The 22366-nt window shown below is 35.9% G+C and overlaps 1 protein-coding gene across 9 annotated transcripts in view; it reads right to left on the bottom strand.

Moving 5' to 3' along the window:
* Window positions 1-22366, bottom strand: part of LOC150092705 (uncharacterized) — a 583346-nt gene that overhangs the window by 24800 nt on the left and 536180 nt on the right. For 8 of the 9 annotated variants that reach the window (XM_090414335.1, XM_090414339.1, XM_090414336.1 and 5 more), the window contains 3 exons: window positions 14048-14152; window positions 8977-9291; window positions 731-942 (listed from right to left, as the gene is read on the bottom strand). In XM_090414335.1, the coding sequence (XP_090270461.1) occupies window positions 731-942; window positions 8977-9291; window positions 14048-14152 (632 nt within the window). The remainder of the gene's footprint in view (window positions 1-730; window positions 943-8976; window positions 9292-14047; window positions 14153-22366) is intronic. The other variant, XM_090414343.1, reaches the window with a different exon arrangement.

Here is a 22366-nt window from a genome sequence, read left to right as displayed (position 1 = left end):
ATTGATACCTCCGGGTATTTGTGACCAAGCAAGGTGGATCCATGGCTTCTTGTTCTTATCGTTATGCTCTTATTCTTCTGTTCACTTGAAATAACAGAAATCGGGATTTATCGTTCGGTGCGACATTTCTCCAGTCAGTCATCTTTATGTCCAAATTCTGATGATCTAACTGTGGCTCCTTTTGTGTGTGCGTGTGCGCGCGCGCATGTGGATGGAACGGATTTGATATCCTCAATAGTCCATTGCTGTTATATTCTACTGAGGAACGGTGTGCGATGCATGGCACATCTAAATACACTACTTCAGTCCCTGGTTTTATTGCATAGTCAATCGATCAATTACGTCACGTATTGGACTTGTCAATCTCGCTTATGACTACTTCTGTCTCCCACCATCATCTTTGTTCGCTCATGACCTTTGCTCATTATCATATGCACATTTGACGCAGATACTCCAGGAGGCAATCTGTTGTGTATTTATAGCCGAATTTGCCACTTGTCTTACTCGGGTATTACTAGGTTTAATTTTTTTAATGTGAATTTCACTCACTCAAGACTGCTAATTTATAGCGCATTAGAACCATAAGAGAATATTTCTGATATTCTGGCACTGAGTGTGTTAATATTGTTTAAAGTAATTGTTATAAATGAGCATACAAACAGCCTATGGGAAAATAAAATTCTAGCTGAGTTCTTTACGTCAATTCTTGTATCTGATAAATGTCAAATACCTGCTAGTATTGCTTCCCGATGTCTTTGGCTTGCTGAGGTTGAGTGGGGCATCTGCATCAGGTGCAGGATCGGAGTTACCGGGAGTAGGAGTTCTGTGCCCAGTTGGACTGGGACCTCCTGCGGTCAGGCGGTTAGGGGTTAAAGGGCTAGACGAGATAGGGATGAGAGGAGGAGCAGATGTTACCCAAGGTTGTAAAGGAGACATTGACACCTGCAAAGAAGCATAATAAGTGGAATAAATATAAGCATCTCATTAATTAGATTTTATACACTCACATAAAACTCCATCAAATCACAATTACACATTATTATCTTAATATATTCATTATATATATATATATATATATATATATAGCAATATTTATTAAATGAAAGGATATTAAAATCCTTTTAATATTTTTTTGTTTTTTTTTTACATCGCCCATTCAAAACCTTTAGAATCCTCCTTCAGTTATTCTAATTCATGTACCCACATTCATGTACGCAAAACACAACCTTTCCGACTTTGGAATTGTTACGTGTTGAAAAGAAGGTTCCTGCCTTCTTAGAGTTCTGAGGAGAACCAGCAATTCGAAATAGCCATCAGGTGAAAATACTGGTACTTGGGCAGAGTTTTGTCTCTTAAAGAGTGCCATAGAAAGGAACTCCAATGTCGAATGTTTCATTTTGATAAGTTCTCAGGTCAATTTCGAATCTTTTAATTAACTTTCGAATATTTGGCTTTGAAATAATGATGGAATTTTAATATCCTTTCATTTAATAGCTTTATGTTATACCAAAATGAAGAACCGTCTAGCTCTTTCTTCAATTATAATATCTATATAGTATAATCGTTTTGGCTAGCTAAGATGAGTGTGACGTAATGCTTCCATGGTAACATCAGAATCTGTTCACTGCTTCCTAATGTGTTGCATTCGAGTTCAACTTAGGCCACAAAACTGCGGATTACGCTTTTAATTTGGTATGGATGTGTGTTATAAGAGTGAGTTAAGGAAATTATAAACAAACTGGATCCTTCTGACTCTTCAATTCTTTCAAATTGAATAACAAACACGAGAGAGAGAGAGAGAGAGAGAGGGGGGGTTTCTTTAGTGCAGTTAGAAACGAAGATGCCATTTGGTAGGAAAAACCTGGGTTCGAATCCCATCGATGAGGCGAAGAACAACACTTATAAGAGCTTTTCAACTGAAGACAGACAGCTGTTCTCGTGCGAAGACAGCAAGTTTCTTCTTGCTAAAAACTCAGAATTTTACTGTTGTAAAGCAGACAAACCTCAGAGAAGATGTACAGAGCAATATAGCAGGCTAAAGATAGGAATAACTTCATAATTGTTAAGTTACTTAACTGTAAGGATTTCTGATCTAATATAAAAAGAAGATGGGTGAGATATTATCGGTTATAACAGTAGTTAATTTAAACTCCTTTTTATATTGAATATTGAAAAGCTGAGTTTAAAATTAGAATGAAATGTCGGTTTATCAAATTATTTTTCCGATTACAACAACGTGTTAAGATGGCTTTTTTGTATAGCGAACGACAAGTTTTTTTTTCCCTTTTTAAAGCATATTGTATTTGAGATCCTATACAAATAAAATAACAGGAGTAGTAATGATTCGATTTGAGCGAAGTATTTAATTAATGATCTGACAGTACTGTTTCGAACAGTTCTTTATCCCCGGATTACTCAGTAGAAATCAAGAATACCTGGAGATTGCTCATCTCTAAAGTTGACTTCAGGTTTATTATGTGAAAATATAATCTTTCTCTTTCATTGAGGAAATAACATATTTATTCTTTTATATTTAGTTAAATGAGAACTTTACTTTCCTGAAAATATTTTTTATTTTAAAATACAAACGCCATTTATTGACGTTAAATACACCAACTGGCTGCCCCGCTGAGGTCCTCCCATTTTTTTAAAAAATCATTTCATAAAATTAAATTAGCAAATTTCTACGAATGTTTCAAATGTAAAATGCTTTTTCAAGTGTATTTTATATACGATATTTCTTCATTATTAATTTTTAATTTTTTTTAAAAATTAACTTACGAAAAAAAAAGGGGCAAAGGAGACAGGGTGTAAAATCGGTACTGGTATAAATAATACTTTCTTCCATAAATATTTTTCTTATGAAGGCTACTTCTAAAGCACAAATGCGAAATGCTAGAAACAATGTCTGACAATCTTCAGAGTGAACTCCGAAGTTATGATGAAACACTTATTAGATATAATAAGTGTTTTTTATTAAACACATTATTTCATTCCTTGTGTAATTTACTGGCTTTTTACGCTATTTACGCATTCTTTTCATTGGTTAAAAAAAATAAAAATAGTAACTGCTCGTTTGAAAAGAATATGAGACATCATGTAATGTTCAAAATTTCAGCACCTCATTACGTCATCATAATGTTTTTCTATAAGTCTGATTACATCACTCGTATTATACGTTTTTCTTCAGAATCAGAAGTTTCTATGATACAGTTGATAAGATGTACTCGGTGAAGATGTCGATTTTTTTCCCTCGAAGAACCTTTTTCAAGCGAACCTTTTTCAAAAATGGCCGGAAATAGAGAACGCTATGTTTTTTTTCCCTCTCGTAACAGACAAACCGACCTGAGAACAAACGCAAAAGTAATGTTAGCGGGATTTCATGACTTATCTCTCTGTGTTAATCCCAAATCCCAAGAAATTTGTAGAACTCTTACACAGAATTGATCATTTTCTGTTCTTTCTGAGAATAAAAAAAATCGTTTATTTTATCCTATGTCAAAATATTTAACCAATTCAGTACTCATTTTCTCAATATGATAATCAAGATCCATCGTTCCGGACTAGGCTCCTAGCTCCATCGCCATCAGAATAGTATAATTTTTTTTTCACTCACTTAACTTACTCGCATCATCACAGATCAGAGCAGCGAATTTTCATATTGAGGCGAGTTGAAATAGATCATTCAGATAAAAAAAAAAAAATGTTATATCCAATGATTGGAAGAGAGTGCAAAATGTGGAGATCCTCCCCCCCCCCCAATGTCTTTCTTAAATAGCGTATAAATAGGTTAGAATGCATACGGACAATGTTTGCAAGACGTATTCTCTACATTTTCCTTTGGTTATGGACAAATTTATCAGTCTAAAGGTTTTCCTCTATTTTAGATAATTAGTCTTCGAAGTAATAATATAAACCAGCAATAGCGTGATATCTAATTAGTTGGTGACCTTAATATAAACCCTGCGTTAATAGAAGACAGTATTATAGATGCTTTTGACAGTCTGGTGTAACATGCAACAGATCTTATTTGCATTTCTCATCTCTTGGATGATTGAGCAATCAACGTGGCGTTCCTATTATTTTTCGCAGTCAGTGCACATAAAGCGCCATTTATCAAGCGATTCTAATTTTCTCTTGTCTGTTTTCGGGGCGCCCAATTTTTAACTCGGTATATTTCGAACTCATTTTTCGCTCTCTGTGATGTGCGCCGTTTTCTGTTTCCCGAGGCTGTTTAATTTTATCCGACGCGATAAAGAATGAATGTTAGAAAGCCTGTGGTCACAAGTATAACGACTGCATAGTTACATCGTCTCTTTTCAGAAACGCGCGCGCCGAGCCCCAGCATCTACGTCCCCGTCTAAACCTAACACAATTCATTTCTATCCGAGTGGCCGAGGTTTAAAGCAGATAGTCCGCGCGTTTGAATGTCAATACCGAAGGAGGCGGTTTCTGCTTGCACACACCAAACAACCAGTAGCAGGACCGGACCACAAGAGACAAGAGCACAAGGCTGGTGACATAACAAGCCAAAGTCAATTTACTGAGATGTAACCGGCTGAAAGGCCCAGAGATAAAAGCATGAGAAATCAAAGGGAACCTAGGTACAATGAGTGCACGATTTGTTTTTGCTTTTATCATCCATTGTTGAGGTGCACTTCATCTGCATGAATTTTTCATGTCTTAATGCAGACCGATTGAATAATGAACATTTACAATGCACGCTAGAACGAAGCCCTCTTAATATTTCATGCTGCCTGCCTCGGCTTTTGTTCACCTTCTCCTCGATGGAACATGAAAGATTGAAGGGGGGACTCTACCATAGTACAGCTATTCTGATTCAATTTGCCCGGCTCTGTGGCGGGAACGGTGGATGAATTGCAATTATTTCTGCCCTGATTTACATCGAGCTGATACAACATAAATGGCTACAAGCAGAAGGCCGGCTTCCTTTGTCAATTTGGCTTCTCCCGACTCCGCTGCTCGGCTTTAAAGCGATATTTCGACAAAGAACGCTACTTTGTCATGAACACAGACATCCAAGTTCATCCGCATATCTGTGTGGTACACGATAACAGGCAGATATGTCTCGGCTATTACAGTCGCCTAATGACTATTCATACTCCGGATTTTATTATCGCTGCTGCGGCTCCAGTTAGAAAGAGAAACAGAGAGAGAGAGAGAGAGAGAGAGAGAGAGAGAGGCGTGTTTTTATACATTGGAGGTTTTCTGACAACTTTATATTTAGCTAGCCACATAATTTATACGTATCAGCATAGCACTTGCTTCACCATGCATTTATAATAGGCTGTGTCTCTATAAAATTATTATAACGATGCCTTCTTCCTTTCTTGCAAACTTACTAATGGATTGAAAATTACGCAACTGTGTAACTTCTTCGCCTTCCTTTTCATCCATTTAAAACCTCTTTCGCTTTTCTCGTATGTTATATTTTGACTTGCCACCGAACATATTTTAATTACTTATATTCTTAAGAATATCCGAGTTTGTCGGCTAGCAGCAAGATTTCATGTAATTTTAATGTGATATCTTCACAGAATCTCTCCTTGTATTGAGACATGTAACAAACATGTTTCAGAAGAGGACAACCCATCTTCTTCTAAAGTAAAGGATGTAATTATATTTCTACAGAGACTATACTTCGGAGGGCATACGGACTAATAGTTTTGAGACGGTTCGAGAGGTTCTAATTATCTCTCTCAGACTATCAAGGAAATTATTATTATTATTATTATTTTTTTTTTTTTACGTATATAGAAAGATATCGCTTGAGAAAATTTTAATCCACGATGGTAGAGGAAGAAGGGATTTCAAATCTACAGATTATTATTATTATTATTATTCATGTTTTCTTCGGCGCTTTCAATTTCCGTTTTTTCTGCATGTTTATATGGCTGAATTTTTGGTGTTCAGTTTCGTGGGCGTGTCGAATTATTTGGTGTTTCTGATTCTCTTCTTCTCCCCCCCCCCCGCCTTTTTTAGGGTTAAATTACATTGCGTAAAATCACGGTGAGAACGGTGGATGAAGTCCTTTTCGAAATTGTATTATTATCTACAGATTTAAAAAAAAAAGCTATAATCCTAGAGAATAGCAGAATGTTTGTGAAAAAAATTATGGAGGGGGAACAAACAGGTGTGCAATGATCCCCACGTTTCTACTGGCGTTTTTAAGGTACGTCTCTCAATGGTGGGTATTCGTTAGCTTCGCTTTGTCTATCTGGCTGTGCGCTTAGAACAGCAGTTCTGGCTTGACGGATTTGGATGAAATTTGATGTTGCATTTATAACAAGTCTGATTCGTAACGTGTCTTTGAGAATTGTGTACAGTTCTTGTTAATAAAAAAAAAATTCAGTTTATGAGAGCGCAAGAAGAAAAGTAACCCATAATACTCAGTTGCTAGACCTCTTTCCCATATCAGGTTTACGGGAAGGAGACACTAGCAACTTGAATCCAAAATAAGATTCGAAGAATTATCAACAGGAAGCATATTTATTTCCTCAGCACGAACCAAATCTTCCAAGCCAGCACGGTTTTATACGAATAGCTGGATATTTCCAGTTCTCAGTAGGGGAAGAGTTTTAGTGTTAGCCAAGGGAGAGAGAGGTACATCAGTTGAGAGGTCTCAAAAATGGATCGCGGTTAGACTTTGTTGCACATTTAGATGGTAGCTTTATTGATTTACTGGCTGACTTTCTTCTGATTAGTGATTGATTCAAACTTAAGAAGCTAGACAAATTTTTTTTTAGTGGATCGAGTTATATTAATTACGGGAAGGATTAATTTTTTTTGAAAATATTTTTTTTTACCATAAATTTTTCAGTTGAAAGTCCATATAAATGTTTCTAGTGGCTTAGACAGGATTCGAACCGGAATTTTCCCAACCAAAAAAGGACGTGGCACTGCGGAGTCTCTATTATAACAAGAAGGATTAATCAATGAGCAAGAGATTAAGATAAATTAATGTATTTTATTGCATTGTGTAAAGCACTTCATTTCTCGATAATGTTCTACACTACTTCTTCTGGTTAGACTGTCCTGTCGGAATCTTAACGCAGTTAATATATTTATTAGTAGCTAACAAAACTCCCGTTCTTTACCGAGGTTAGAGAGTCCATCTCCACAAGTAATGTCAGTGTAAATATGTAGTTGTATATGTCAAGACAGTAGATAGTCAAATTATTATACATTGAAGTAAATTGAGTAAATTCATCACGTTTTCAATGGCATAAACTATAGCTTACACCGTCGAATCTTAACACGTCTTCAGAATAAGTGCTTTAAATCGGTACTTCGAAGTTATTACTACGTGTGTATAGTATATTATATAGATAAAACACTAAATGGCGCTACTATTTCAAATAGAGGTTCTTCAAGAAGCAAAAATCATCCCAAACTTGATCTCTCTCTCTCTCTCTGACTTTTCTGTTAGTGTATTATATACACTACATATAAATCCCTTTATCGAGATTATTCTACAAGTTAAACGTCACGTATGTCTAAACCTGTATTGTGCGAATCATGCGTCATACAATTCTACGAGTATGATATCTCGTAGAATTGTATGACGCATATTTTACATTAATAACAGAAAAAATCATCACAAACTGCTTCACTGGTTATTCCATATATTTTTTTATATTTATTATTCTATAGGGATCACGTATATTACATGTTTTACAGTTTTTTTTATAATACATATTATATTATATTTGCATTATATTTTAGACACAGTGGATTAGTATACCTTTTTCCTGTATTTGTACGATTGTAAATACAAACGACATTTCTTTTATCCGACTGAGGAAAAGATTCAAACTACGTGGATAATCGTACTTATAGAGTGGTTGGTTAGTCAAGTAAGACAGACGAATTTCGTGCTTAACGTGCGGATGATTTTTTTTATAAGTTCGGATAATAGAATCGGGAATTAATTATACCATCATCTAGGTTATTAATTAATAACCTGGATGATGGTAAAAAGTATTGAAAGCAGTGATCGAATCCTGTTTAAATGTTATCGGACTAGTTTGTAATATCGTATTTAGCTGGAGTTTTTCACGTCCGCCAGAACATGCATTGTTACTCATGATTATTATGTGTGAAGCGTGGTGGAGGAGAAAAGAGGATGAAGGGATAAATAGAAATATGTTATCACGAGGAATCGTGGCGAACCGAACAGAGAAAGAGAGGGAAATCGAAAGTGGAGGAGACAGTAAGAAGGAAAAATGCACTTGCTCAAGGAGTGAACATCGATCCGCATAATCAGAAAAATAATATCTGAATATCGAACTGAGTACACATTTGGATTAGGTTATTTAGAATCATCGTCAGCTACGGTTAAAACAAGCTTATTGTATTATGTCTTATTAAAGGGCAACTCTGTGAAAGTAGAAGAATCGTCAATCGTGCTGAGATTCTAGAGGCTGATACCAATGAATGATTTTTTAGGGAATATTTTTCAGCTGTGAGTCTCTTTTTTATTTTATTTATAAATTCGTGTTCGGTCTTGTTTCGGTTAAGATATATTTTAACACATATATTTTAAATTATCTTAAATTTTGCTAGTTTTGATGATCGATAGTTACTATAATAGAAATAGTGCTTTAATTAACATTTTTATTTGTTTTGACTTGCCTTAAATGCCCTGAATATCGTTGTAAGTTTATCTTTTTTTTTCTTTTTTCATTTATAACGCTGAAGCGGTTGAACTACAGACTGGCAGCCATTATCACAATCATCTATTTAAAAAAAAAAAAAAAATAGTGGAATCTGATTGGGCAAAATGGATAAAGATTAAGATCTTCATGTACGACGTCACTTTAATTTGCTCTATAACGAAAAAAGTGTTTTGATTACAAAAATAATTAAAGTTGTTGCGAATCGCATTCCTACCAGACATGATACAAAGTACAAGTGCTAATCATGATCTACAAAATCGATGTTCGTAGTACCTACCGTGGGTGGAGTGTCTCCTAATGCTGCGGAAGCCAAATGAGAGCTAATGTTTGGGGACATCTGTCGGGGTGGGGTGGTTGGGGTTATAGTAGGCACCGGGATGTGTGGTAAGCCAGAGAGTCCTGCAGTGGTTGTCATCATTCCAGGCACCGAGGTCGTATGAGGCATAGCTGCTGCCGCTGCCGCTAGACTTCCCTCAAAGACAGGTAGAAACATAAGTCCCTGTGGAGTGACTGTTCCTGGTAATCCGGGAATGCCTGGTAGAGATTTAGCTGCTGCCGCTGCGGCTGCCATATAGTGGCCATTGAGACGAGTCTGTAAGGAATAATGGTAAACCTTAGGAATCCAATGTTCGGTTTTAATAAACGATTGGTAGGGAATCAAAATAGTCCAGTAATAAAAAAAAAATAATGCTCGTGCGTGGGAGCGAAAGAGAGTAGTCATTCCAGTACATATATCAGAGAGTCGACTACAGATATGGAATCATTTCAGTTCCAGAGAATCAGGCATCGAGGGATGACGTCATCATCTCACTTTAACGATGCTACATTTTAACATGGATTTTTTCGAACTACATTTTTCCCCTTTGGGCCAACAAAAAAAAAAAAAAAAGATTCTGTGTTAGATAGGAATATTTCTCCAGGCTTCAAGTTTCGGTTTTAACTTGGTCAAAATATTCTTGATAGTTGAACAAATTATTACTATTTGAATTTAGTATAAAAAATTCTCTTAGAACCGTGTAGAGAAATCACAGAAGCAGATCGAACCTCTGTTTTTATTTACTGATGAGAAATAAAATCATCAGCAAATAATTTGATTATATTTATCAGAATAAAATGATAAGTTAATGTATACGTAGTTTTACGCTGATGTCCCAAATTGTGAGAGGATTGGTACATTTCTACAGGTGATTACAGTTTGCCCATAGGATGTTATGGAAAAATATCGAACCGTTTTGGCAACGGTGACTGAGGCAGTACTTTTGCGAGTGATTAGAGTAGAATAAACCGAATGTGACGCGCGTTTCTAGAACTTCTCGACTGATTTCTGCACAGAAGAATAGGCATGCCTACAGAGAGAGAGAGAGAGAGAGAGAGAGAGAGAGAATAAGAACTGTGCTCTATTTTCAGAGCCAAGTCTGCATTGTTTTCGCTTTGCATATGGTGGTCTAAAGCTAGATTTATTATTTAAAGGAGGGGAGGAGTTAAAGAGAATCAGTTGATTTGACATATAAACTCTGTTTAGTGAGGATTCCTTGAAATAAAAGTAGTGTGATGACCAGAAATGAACATATAATTTGTTAAGCCGAACTGTTATACATATTGAAACACGGAAGATGAAGAGTGATACTGTTACATTGGAATAATTGATATAAATGGCAACAGACAATTAGCGGATAATGTATAATATAGAACACGAATGCAGTGATGCCTTCCAGAGAAGCCAATTTAGTTTCAATTAGAGGTGCTAGACCATGCATATCTTGGAGATCCCAGTATTATGTGTCTTGATGATGTCCTTGCTCTACTTGCACACTTTCATATCCAGTCTCCTTCTTCCTCACGGTCATTACTTCAGGTAGCTTACACAATACGAAATCATCTCTCGATAACAATTCACACTATCACTGACGACATCTAATTCCCTTTCTACTTCTCATTTAACACACGCCAAACAAACACATCCACTGGTTTGCCATTTTACCAAAAGGGAAGACACACTTATTAATTCTCCATTTCCATTTAATACTAGCGATATCGCTTCGTCGAATTATGGACTGCTATATAGCAAAGCACTTATCTCACGACTTAATGAACATACCGATTTTGGCCCTCCAAACGGAAAGTCTCTTCATTAGTTGATTGGCATGTCTTCATCTGGGAAGTAGACAATATCAGACAAACTCCCAAAGCGTACTCTTAATGGTGCAAGGATTAGTCCCACAGGAGAAACTGCCAGTCTGTCTGGACTGTTGTGTTCTTTTAATTGTCACTACGCCTCTCGGAATACGGTAATAGATTTCGACGCCATTATGCAGTCGATACTGCACTAACACATAATGGATGATTTGGTTATTTAGGATTATTACTAGGGTGGTTAAGGCCACAGCCCGTCAGTGCTTTGTCTATCAACTCGTGTTTATTGGTCATTCTGTCTGTTTTGCGGGAGACGAAATCCAAATTTATAAGAGAGAAAAAATGTTGTGCCCAGTTTAAGACAGACCGAACGAGTTTATTAAGAGTTCTTTCTTATTTGGATTTTGTCATTGCGGGTTTGCATCGGCTATAGAACAACTTTGCTGTATAGGTGTGCGCAGTGTACAGTAACGCTGACATACATCATTAGAACAGTAAAGTTTGACTTTATGAGCAGAATCTTGTAGTAATGCAGGCGTAATTGGCTCTGTTAAACATGTAATTTTGTTCAAATTATATGAATATGTATGGTGATTTATTTGATTATGTTATTCGTAGTTCTGAGTCTAACCCTAGTAAAACGTCGTCTGTTTTTATGAAAAAGAAATAAAAAATACATCTTTTTACTTCATTCTGTGAGCTAAATGCGACCGATTTCTCTTTTATTTCGCATTTCGAAATATTTTATAACTGAAATACTTTTGTAAAGCAGTGCTGAAAGTAATTTATAGTACTTTCCCATCTATACTTGAAGTATTTTATAGTAATTTTCCTCTATATATAATATTTGTCACATCATGCTGTTTTTATAATTATTGGGTCATATTTTTTATGAAAATACCACTGAGGAATGAATACTTTTTACTCTTTATAGCTCTTTTATCCCGCTTAGTGCAGAGTCTGCCCGCTATGATTATGCGACTGTGGGAAACCCCAACCAGCTTGTTGCAGAGTCTGGCGTTTTTTTTTTTTTGGGGGGGGGGTTATGTTCACAAGGCCGGTTTGCCTGTTCTGGGGGACGAAAAACCCTACTTACGTATGAGACTGGCTAACTCCTTTAGTCGAAAGAGACCAGATAAAGGTTCCGCAAGTCTTGGACGGGAATCGAACCCAGGTCTTTTTCGGTCAGAGGGCTTCGTCTACACCGACTGAGCTACGGAGGCTCTGAGGAATAAATAGTAATAGTACTGAATACTAATGTACTACAGTATACATTTAGCATTTAATACTGTGGGTTGGCTAGGTTAGATAGTCCAGAAACTCTGCTCTAGAAGACCAAACATGGAACTTTCCCCAACCACTTCAGGCCTCCAAAAAGCAGTGTGGGGGTCTCATACAGGTCTAATGAAATACATCTGCCAGGTAAAGTGAAATACGTCGTCTAATGTAAACACGTAAATGGTTATCTAAGACTGATTAGCTGCACTGAGAACCCCAAATTATCGTGTTTAATCAGCCAGCATGCAGTCGAAAAGATATTTACAACTGATGGAACATATTACTTGCGGGAAACTGTTTTTGTTATCACTTTCTCTTTAAGATGATAGCCGCACGTGGTCAAAAACACTGAACAAAAGAAGAACAAAAAAACTAATTTATTCCTTAGCATGTTCAAAGAGAGCGTGCTAAGCGATACTGTAGTCATTTGATCACCTTGTTACAGAAGATATATCATTCGTTAAAAGGAAATGATCTCCGGGGAAGAATATATTTCTAATTTTATTAAAGGTTTCTTCGGGTTTGAATGCGAAATTAAAAACGCTATCTCGAGTCGTCAGCGACTATTAATTGCCATGGTTACTGTTTATGTGATTGTAAACGCTAAGGCGTACTGGAAGACGATATGTAATTGTTGTTCGACTTCGTTTTAATTTGATTTATTAAAAAAAAAAAAAAAAAGCAAGGCACAGTAAATTTGCTTTGGAACAGCGCATGAAACACAGTCTATGAAGAGAAACAACAGTGAGGGATTCTTTTCAACAAGAAAACACTTCAGAGTACACAATGTCGATGCATCGTATTGGATTTAAACAGGCAGATGAAATGGAGTAATTTAATATTCTTAATGTTTTGATCTCGTAATTACTTCCAGTGTAAAGAGACAGATCTAAATTCTCTGCAAAATTGACAATGAAATGACCGAAGCAAATGACATTTAAAGTCTCTGCCTTTAAAAAAAAAGTTTTGATAAGTACATGCAAGCAATTGAGAAATAACCACCACAGTATTCGTAAAGACGTTAATTGAAGTGCACAATTAAAATAAGTATGCGAAGTTGTATGCAAAACACTAAGGGCGGCATCAATTAAGTGAGTTAATACAAACAGGCGATAGATGGCTCCACGTGTGTTTAACGAGATAAAGTGGTTTATGTCCACTGAAACAATGTTAGTTCAAATGTTGGAATCTGATTATAAGAGAATCTGTATATGTATTTACAGGTTTTCTGTATGTTAGGTTAGAAACATGTGATCCCTACAGTTCGAAAGGTTGGCAAATTATGAGAAAAATAAAAAGTTATCTGATGTCTTTTTAAAGTTGGTGGCGCCAGAGTTGTGTGGACACGCAACTTGCATAATGGGTTAATTCTCCGATCCAAGTCAGAGAAATAAAAGAGAAAAACAGAGAGTAACTGAGTAATTGGTTCTGGTAAGCTAATCATAAACAAAGCAATTTTTTGAGAACGTGTCGAGAGTTTCCCATACACTATCTATCTGGGAAAATTATTATAATCCTTATCAGAATCATTTTCTTAGCACATCATTCAAAAGTAAAGCAAGAAGAAAACGTTTTAGAGTAAAGAAATTAAACTTTTCTAAGGAAGTTGGATCTCCGTTTTTTTTTTTTCAACCCAAATGTTGTCTTAAGAACCTTTATAGATAAAAAATGTTCTGAACAGACTATTAAATAAAGATTTCTACCTTTGTTATTGCTGAAAATCTGTATTAGAAACAGAAAATCGAGAAACTGCTTGAGTGATAGAAAGAAAGATACCAAAAGGCCAATAGAACCATTCAGGATTCAGTTTCGTCTATTTAACAACTTACTGTTTTCTCAAAGTCGGTTCTTTTATCTCCGTTGAATGAGATATTCAGAGAGTATTAAGAGAGGTTTTAAAAGAATATTAATATTTTTTTTAGAGAAGGAAATCTTACTTGTAATTCTTGTATTTTTTGCTGTTGTTGAACCAGCTGCTCCTGTTGTTTTCGTATCTGTTCTTGTTGCTGCTGATGGATCTGGTGATGCTGTTCGGTGGATACCTGCGGAGAAAAAGAAACTACTTATTTCCACAAGAAGAGGAGTAAGGTGACAGAAATGTGTCTCCAAAAATAACACTATGGAAGTCATGATTACAAATTACATCGGTTCAGTATATATGGGTAATCCGAATCTCTACTAAATTAAATAGCAGTTGGAAGCTAATAAAAAGTTCAAGGTTCTTCACATTAACTCACGTACCGAAGCCGCTTTATTTTCTTCTGTCTCGTACCACCGTGATAAACCTCACAGGAGGTATTCGTCGCGATACCTATTTATTTACAGTTGATTATCTAACTCGGATTACAGTCCAGGAGCACCGAGGCAAAATCTGGTATATACAAGATGTGAAATATACACTGGTTGGTATGAAACCAATACAACTTAACAAGAGCGTGCATCTTAATTTTTTTTCTATTGTATTTAAAGCAACATTCGTAAAATAAACAGGAAAAAATTATGAAATTAACAAATGAAAAAAAAAATATCTGAAATATGGAAAAATAGCATTGTATATTAGAATATAAAAATGAATTCATACTTCATAGGGTCGATGTATATTTAACTCTTCAGGCGCTATAATTTTATGCAAATTAATTGTATAGAATTCCAAAAATTACAGAATTATTTGCATCAAAACATTTTTGTTAAAAAATGTCTTTGATTCTACTTCTTTTTTAAAAACAACTCTTAGAGCAAAACTTATCGAAAAAGAAAACGAGTATTTACTTAATTTGGGGTTGTATCATTCCAAGGCTTCCGTTAGTAGACTTCAAGGAGTATACAACAGTAAATAAATAAATAAAAATCATGGGTGAACATTTACTACAAAATTCCCATTGCCTTATCGGAAACTTTCTGTGTTAATATATGTTTCTGAATCCCACATGTTTTTCCAAATAATGAGCAAAGGTTGTGTATACATAAAAAGAATCGACGCAGTTTGGATTATCCAACTTCCAACAAAAGAGTAGGTGTTTATATCCCGCATGATAGGAGATCTACTGTACGCTACAACATAAATATGTGGTGATAACAAGTAATGAAAGCTGAACAGCAGATCCCTCTTGACATCAATGTTTACTGTCAGAGGATGAGAGTCTTGCTTGTGGGTCACACGAACGGGGGAAAGTACAACTTTTATTACGGAACTGTTCGCATTACTTTTGACACGGAGTGACGGAGACACAAAAGAGTTTAAAGAAGAACAGGTCAGCTGAAAGAAATAAACTTCCATGTGCTACACGAAATAGCGGGGGAAAGCCAAACTTCTTTACGTTTTGATCGCGAGTAAATATACACGATGTTAATGAAGCCTCCAGTGTTGTAGCGAAGCTCAAAGGGGTAACCATATGGCACAACCCTACGTGCAGTTTACGCGTCTGTATTTCAGCGAAGTGCTAAGTTGTAGTTGAACACAAAGGGTAGCATTGTGTAAGTCTAGGCACCGGTCGGGGGAGGAAGTAAACAGAGGACCACTTGATGGGGCTCCTGGGTTGCATGTACATGGCATGCATAGAAAAGAACAAGGCTTCTGTGTACACACATGTGGCATTCATAGAAATGCTGGCTTTGGAGAACTATTCTTAACTGGACTTAGCGTATCCGTCGTGTCTACTTGGGACTGTTAGAATAGCCTACAAGTGGACGGATGTATAATTTAGACTGCGAAGGCCAGTAGTGGCCTCCTCCTCCTCCTTTTTTTCTTCTTTTTTACTTCATTTATTTTAATATTTCATTGATATTTCGTAGGGTGTTTTTTGATGCGTGTGCCCCGTTAGTCAAGTGTTCTTAACATCCTCAGACTTAATATAGAACGACAGAAAAAAAAAAAAAAAACGGACTAAAGCGATCACTCTCCTACATAACCATATCCTTAGAACAAAAGAACATTAGAATCACTGCTTCCTATTTGATTTTTTTTTGTGTGTGTGTTTATGAAACAATGCCATTTGTATCCTATTAAAATTATGTTAAGTACGGTCAGATTTCAAGTACGTAATTAAACAAAGTAGGCCATATTGTTGAAAATGGTACCGGATAATTCTTCGCTATGACTTCAACGTGTAATTTTTGGGGAAAAGCATAAACACATGGAATTTCACAACAAAAAAGTCCTAAATTGGAAATTTAGATATCTTTAAAAAAAGAAAATGGTGGCTAATTTTGTGTTTCAATGAAAGAGAAATTGAGACGAGACGTGATGTACACGCTTAGAATAGATTTGCATAACTTTGATAGCAATTATTGCTTTTACTAACTCTTTAATAATTATAATTGCGACGTGCAATCTATTATATGGGCTAAAATTTACTATGTTGTGCATATGTGATCATTTCTATAAATCTAGACGATGGCTGTACTCGGATATTATTATTATTATTATTATTATTATTATTACGTGAAACCTCAAGGGAGTCCAAAGATTCATCGAGGGAGGGCACCTACTCTACAACTTTGTCTCCACCACTCAATCCACCAACTACAACGAACCGCAACTACACCAATGCAATCTACCGCACACCATCCGACTACTACTAACCACTCAGCCAACCAGGCCAGCTTACTAAGAATTAATTCCACAACTGGTTTGGTCGATAAAAAGTAAATATTTTGTTCATTTCAGCGACAGTGTTGATCAGCTAACAAAGAAAGTGACAGGAAGTCAGATGGAAAATACAGTAAAACCCCCTTTTTACACTTTTCAGGGGACTGATGGAAAAAAGTGTAAATAGCAGGAAATGTAAAAAAAATTTTAAAAAAGGATAAAATATGATTTACTGGTAGTGTGTGAATCTACATACTAGATTACAAAATTTAATAACTGAAAATAAATTAATTTACAACTGCTTACATTTATCTATTTAAAAAAATCTTTAATTGTTGATTGTTTTTCCTTTTCGTTTTTTTTTTTTTTTTTTTTTTTTTGACTTAGCGCCAGATTGCTTTGCATTGAGTTCAATGCTTGACCTGTTTTTTTACTATCATGTTCAAAGTGGACATGGAGAGTCCAAGATCTTATGCTAAATGCACACGTGTTCCGGCAGTCCAATCTAGACGTCGCAGAATTGCCATCTTTTCTTCTACCGAAATACATTTTCTGTCTTTTTACTCCATGTTACTAACATGGATAATCCACCACCGCAACTTGAAAGCAACTTTCACATGCTAAATTACGTAGCAGAAATTCTGTAATATCAATTCGTACTGCGATTAAAAATCACGGTAACGCTCATCACTACATTACTGCTGCAAGTCACCGTGGTGGCGGAAACGAAACTACAGCCGAAAGCAACGCCATCTGGGAACAGGAATGAGCAGATTTCCGCAGAAATCGATTCGAAATTCAGTATTGCCAACCGAGAAAAAAACGCAAATCACGGGAAATAACGTCCACATCAAGTTATTAATGGCGGGAAAACAATATATCGTAAGAATAGGCCTTAAGACGGGACCAACGGAAAATGACATAAATGGCAGAAAAACGTAAATTGTGGGAACGTAAAAACGTGTTTTACTATAGTTTCCAAGTGTTCTTATCCGGAAGAAGTATAGCATGGTGTATGGCTGTCCAAAGATGGCGTACCGTAGATTGAACTGGAGTTGAAGTGTCCAACACTTATTGTTTCGCCATTTTGACTGCGGTTCATTCAATGTGAAAACCGTTTGAAGAGTGTGGTCAAAAGAGAGAGATTAAAAGCACCAGCAAATAAAACTATCTATAATCCAATTAAAATCTAAACATCTTAGAAAGTACTTAAATCCTCTCTCCGAACTTACATAGCAAGCATTGTTTTTGTGAGCAGACTATTCAATATGTTACAAGCCAATATCAGAGTTCAAATATATCATCCTTGAGACAAGCTACTATAGCCACTTCCTCTTTTGCTACACAAAAACATCACTTCCTCCTCCCCCATTTCATTTTACTTTCAGTCAAGGCGCCTCCATAGCGCAGTCGGAATGACGACCTTGCTCTTCAGTTGGAGAGACCCGAGTTTGATTTCCGCCTAGAATGCGATAAACATTTACAAGGATTTTGTCAACTGAAGGCGAGTTAGCCGATCCCATACTGTTGCGGCAAGGTTTTTGTTTTTTAGAAACCGCGTTTCACTCCGGCAACACTGGCAAACCGATCGAAGAACACACAATTAAATAGGATACACTCGTCTTAATTGTTTTACCATATTACTGAGCTAGTTCTTTCTCCAACACCAGGGTATCCATGAAGGAATCATCTGACATATAGTTTGGCTTATCCATTGGGAATAATAATAATCACAATATTAAACCAGCTTAGAAGATTTGTCGAACTTTTCAAATCGAGCCATCAGTCATAATGTCCCTCTGTTAGTTTACGTCATGAACAAAATTTAACATCACGATCTGTTTTGTGAAACCAGATGTCGCTACTGTAAATGTGTCATAAGCTTGTGAATTAAAAAGAACTTTTGAATTACATCAGAAAATACGTAAATAATTTATTCACAATGTATTTTCTGGCAAAAGTACGCAGAATATTTTTCCTTACATCGATTTTTTCATAGTCACATACTATAAAAAACAGCAGGATACTTAATGATATGATTTTTAATGAACGTCTATTATTATTTCGTGTCATAGTGAATCATGTCTTTTCTATTCCTTTCCTATTTTTTTTTCTCCAACAGAATGAAATTAAAGGTTTCATTAACAAACAGCAGCAGCAGTAAATAACAACAACTTATTTGGGTGTTGTGCTTAACTCACTTAACACACATAATGAGGCTCTCGTGGCTGACTCATCACATAATACTTCAAGCAAGAACTCAAATGTTATTAATCCACAAAGATTCACATTTTTTCTTATCTGCTTTCAGACTGGACGACTCATAGTCCAAATAGAGAATATTTTACTTGTGATTCTCTGGTCTATCAAAAGTTTATATTTAAAGTATAACCTGTGATCGCCTTAGATAATCATGACCTTGAAGCAAGACACTGTCTTGTTATTCCTTTTCTCGAAAATAACGATAAAGAAAATTAGAGTTAATAAGAGTCCAGTTTTTGTAGCTATGGATTTAAGCAACGTGGCAGTTCCATAACTGATTTGAGCATCGGTAACATCAGTGTTTTCTCACGACCCAACATCATCAGTCAACATCCCTCTAATAGTAGTTGGAAGCAAACAACGCGGAAACATGATAGGCGAGAACAAGAGACTTAAAGCCAAGACAAAGTAAAGCGGCCATCTTCACGGCAAGAAGGACGAGAACCAAATGCCCATGTCTCCAATTTCACACGGACCCTAGTTTCGTGGGAAACACAAGGATGAGAAAAAGAGGGGGAAATAGGGGGTGGAAAGTAACACGGGGAAGAGGGAAATCTTTTCCCGTGACTTTCAACCGACACACAAATGGCATCTTGGCTGACAAACTGACATCCATTTTTCTTCAGCAACTGACCGTGTAAAGCACTGTTAGTGTCTCCTGGATGAGTAAAAGTAGGGGGAAGCATCGGTGAAATGATGAGGGAAAGCTTTATGTTCACCACATTCCACACCCAGCACGGATCCTGACAAATGGGTGACCAGCTGGGAAACAGATGCAAAATGGTATCGAACTTTAGCCGTAATAACCGTTATTGTCTCTTTGAATTAAATAGGACAAAGGAAAGAGGTAGAACATGAAGCATGTGCCTTACCATATGGATACATTTCGTAATTAAAAATGTTTTTAATTGCAAATAAAGAGGCAAGCTGAAAGAACAAAGTGCAAATTCCACTGGAGAATAAGTATTTAGTTTGTCCAGTATGTATAATATAGGAAAGAAAAAAAAAAAAAACGCTTGCTGTTTCCTTGACAGCATGGATCAAGGGCACGTGGAATTGTTCGCTGCCCTCTTTCGACCACTGAAGAATAAACATTTAGCAAAATAATGAGCAATCAAATTGACGGGCGAAGAAGGTCAGCAAATATCAGTCTATTTCTTGCACGCTTTAGTGTCATAAGAACGTTCAAGGTCATATAATGATTTGGAGATCTTTGTTATCTGTTGCCAATAGATGGCGACGTAGATCTGAACTTCCTTTCAACCCTCTCTCGTTCCCCCAACGTACGCTTTTTTCCACTAGATATACCGAGTTGTTCTAGACATAGAGGGTAAGGTTATCGTCGTACCGCATGACAGAAGAAGGCCAAAGGTCACCGACAAACACTATATTACAAACGTTGGCTATTCAAGTGGCTCTGTGATGTAGAAAGCTTTATGGGTAGCGCGTATACGTGAAATGCGAATGCCAAGAGTACGACACGTGGATGATATCGCAATATTATTATTGATGGTTAATGGTAGTGGCGAGACAAAGGACAATTGCGATTGGCCTAAGCAATTCTTCCACTACCTTTAAGGCTCAGTGGAAATTTGAATAACTTTTCCAGTCGGTATGGATCCATTCTTTTTTATCGAATACCAACTAAGGTTCCGTCGTAGTAGCAACGCTTTTCAAATAAATAAAAATAAAAGAATATTAATATATTATATATTATTATTTATATATTTGTGCTTTTATATATTTAAATATAAATATATAAAAGCACGAACAGACACGCTCGTATAAATGAATACTTATATAATTCCATTCAACGAAGTACTCCAATCTAAGATCAGATCTTTAACTTGTAAAATCCTGTTCTTCACCAGACCATAAGATTTGAGATATATAACACACGTTTCATAATGGGAATGTCTTCGATTAACTTCAGTGACAGCTGAGATATTAAAACGATTGACCAGAAAATAGGAAGTTGAATCCACAATACGAACCAAAGATTCTCCGGTCAACTGTGGTCCTCGAATCTCCGGAGTAGCGTGAATGTTTTCCCTAGAGGAATGGAAGGGAGGAGGTGAATTCAAATTCTGATCCTCAGGCCATTTGGGGAATAGCATGGATATTTATGTGTGTGTGTTTACTTTATTATTATTTCTATACATTGTAAATTACTACTCTGTACCAATAATAATAATAAATTGGTATATTGGTATTGGTATACCACTCTGTTTTACCAAAAGAGTGGTATATCAATAGTGGCAGGCAGAAAGCATCCAGAAAATAATAGGCGTGTGTGCCACAGTTGACCGGAGAATCTTTGGTTCGTATTGTGGATAATAAACCTGAAATATGGAGAAGCAATGGAGTGAACGAGATGGTGAAATCCCAGACGATAGGAAAAGAGCTCTCATCGCACCAGTTTATATATAAAAAAAAAGTAAACTGAGCATTACAGAGGAATTTCCTTATGCTCCAGTCCAGATATACAAGTACTAAAAACTAGTTGAAGGGAAAATAATTGAGGAACCAGCTAGATTTAGGCCAAATACAGGTTGTCAAGACTAGATTTTTTTTTTACTTAACATAAATAGTCAAGAAATTATGAAATATAATACTCTGTTTAACTGATTTCGAAGGGGAAAAAACTAAAACACTAAATCTGGATTATACATAGATGTAGAGTTTAAACAATAAATTTTAACGTCAGATTTGCCACTTAAACATAAGTGACAAATCTGCCGTAGAGGAAGCTGGCTTGATGTTAATTCAAGTGTAAGCCAAGGTTGAACCCATCTCTAGTTAATTATAATTTATATGGATATTATATTATAGAAGGTTGCATTAAATCTGACATTCAGATAGATATTAAGCTTAGTTCTTTACTTGATGCAGATTAATTTATACTTTTAAATAAATTTGCTACAAAGCTTTAGAGTTTTTAACGAAACTACATAACTGATGATGTGACAATTTGGTATGAATCAAAAATGGCTGCATCCGTTTATTGTTTAAAACGCTAAATACGATCCACATTGATGTTCTAGTTGTCCCCTTGGCAGCATGTCACCATTTTCGAAATCAGTTAAATAGTGTATTATATTCCCATGATTTGTTGACTATTTATCGTAAGTAAAAAAAAAAAAAAATCTCGTTGATGTAGGTTATATTAGTTATAACTTATATTCATATTAGTTACTCAGCCACATTGTTTTAGCGAAGATGGCAAATTAAATATGAAAATATACAATAGAATAAATATAGAGGATATAGAGTCGGAAGCCAATTGAATAAGTTTGTATGGAACAAAAAAGAATTCACCCAACTAGCAGTATACAAGACAGCGTTCAAACTAAATGAAATTTCGTACAAAGATTGGGAAAGATTGTGTTTTTTTTTTTTTTTTAAG

This window comes from Typopeltis vanoorti, chromosome 25 (assembly GCF_054136105.1).
Source record: "Typopeltis vanoorti isolate ZY-2024b chromosome 25, IOZ_Tvanoo_1.0, whole genome shotgun sequence".
In the NCBI taxonomy this organism is placed as follows: domain Eukaryota; kingdom Metazoa; phylum Arthropoda; class Arachnida; order Uropygi; family Thelyphonidae; genus Typopeltis; species Typopeltis vanoorti.
This window is presented reverse-complemented; position numbering and strand designations above follow the sequence as displayed.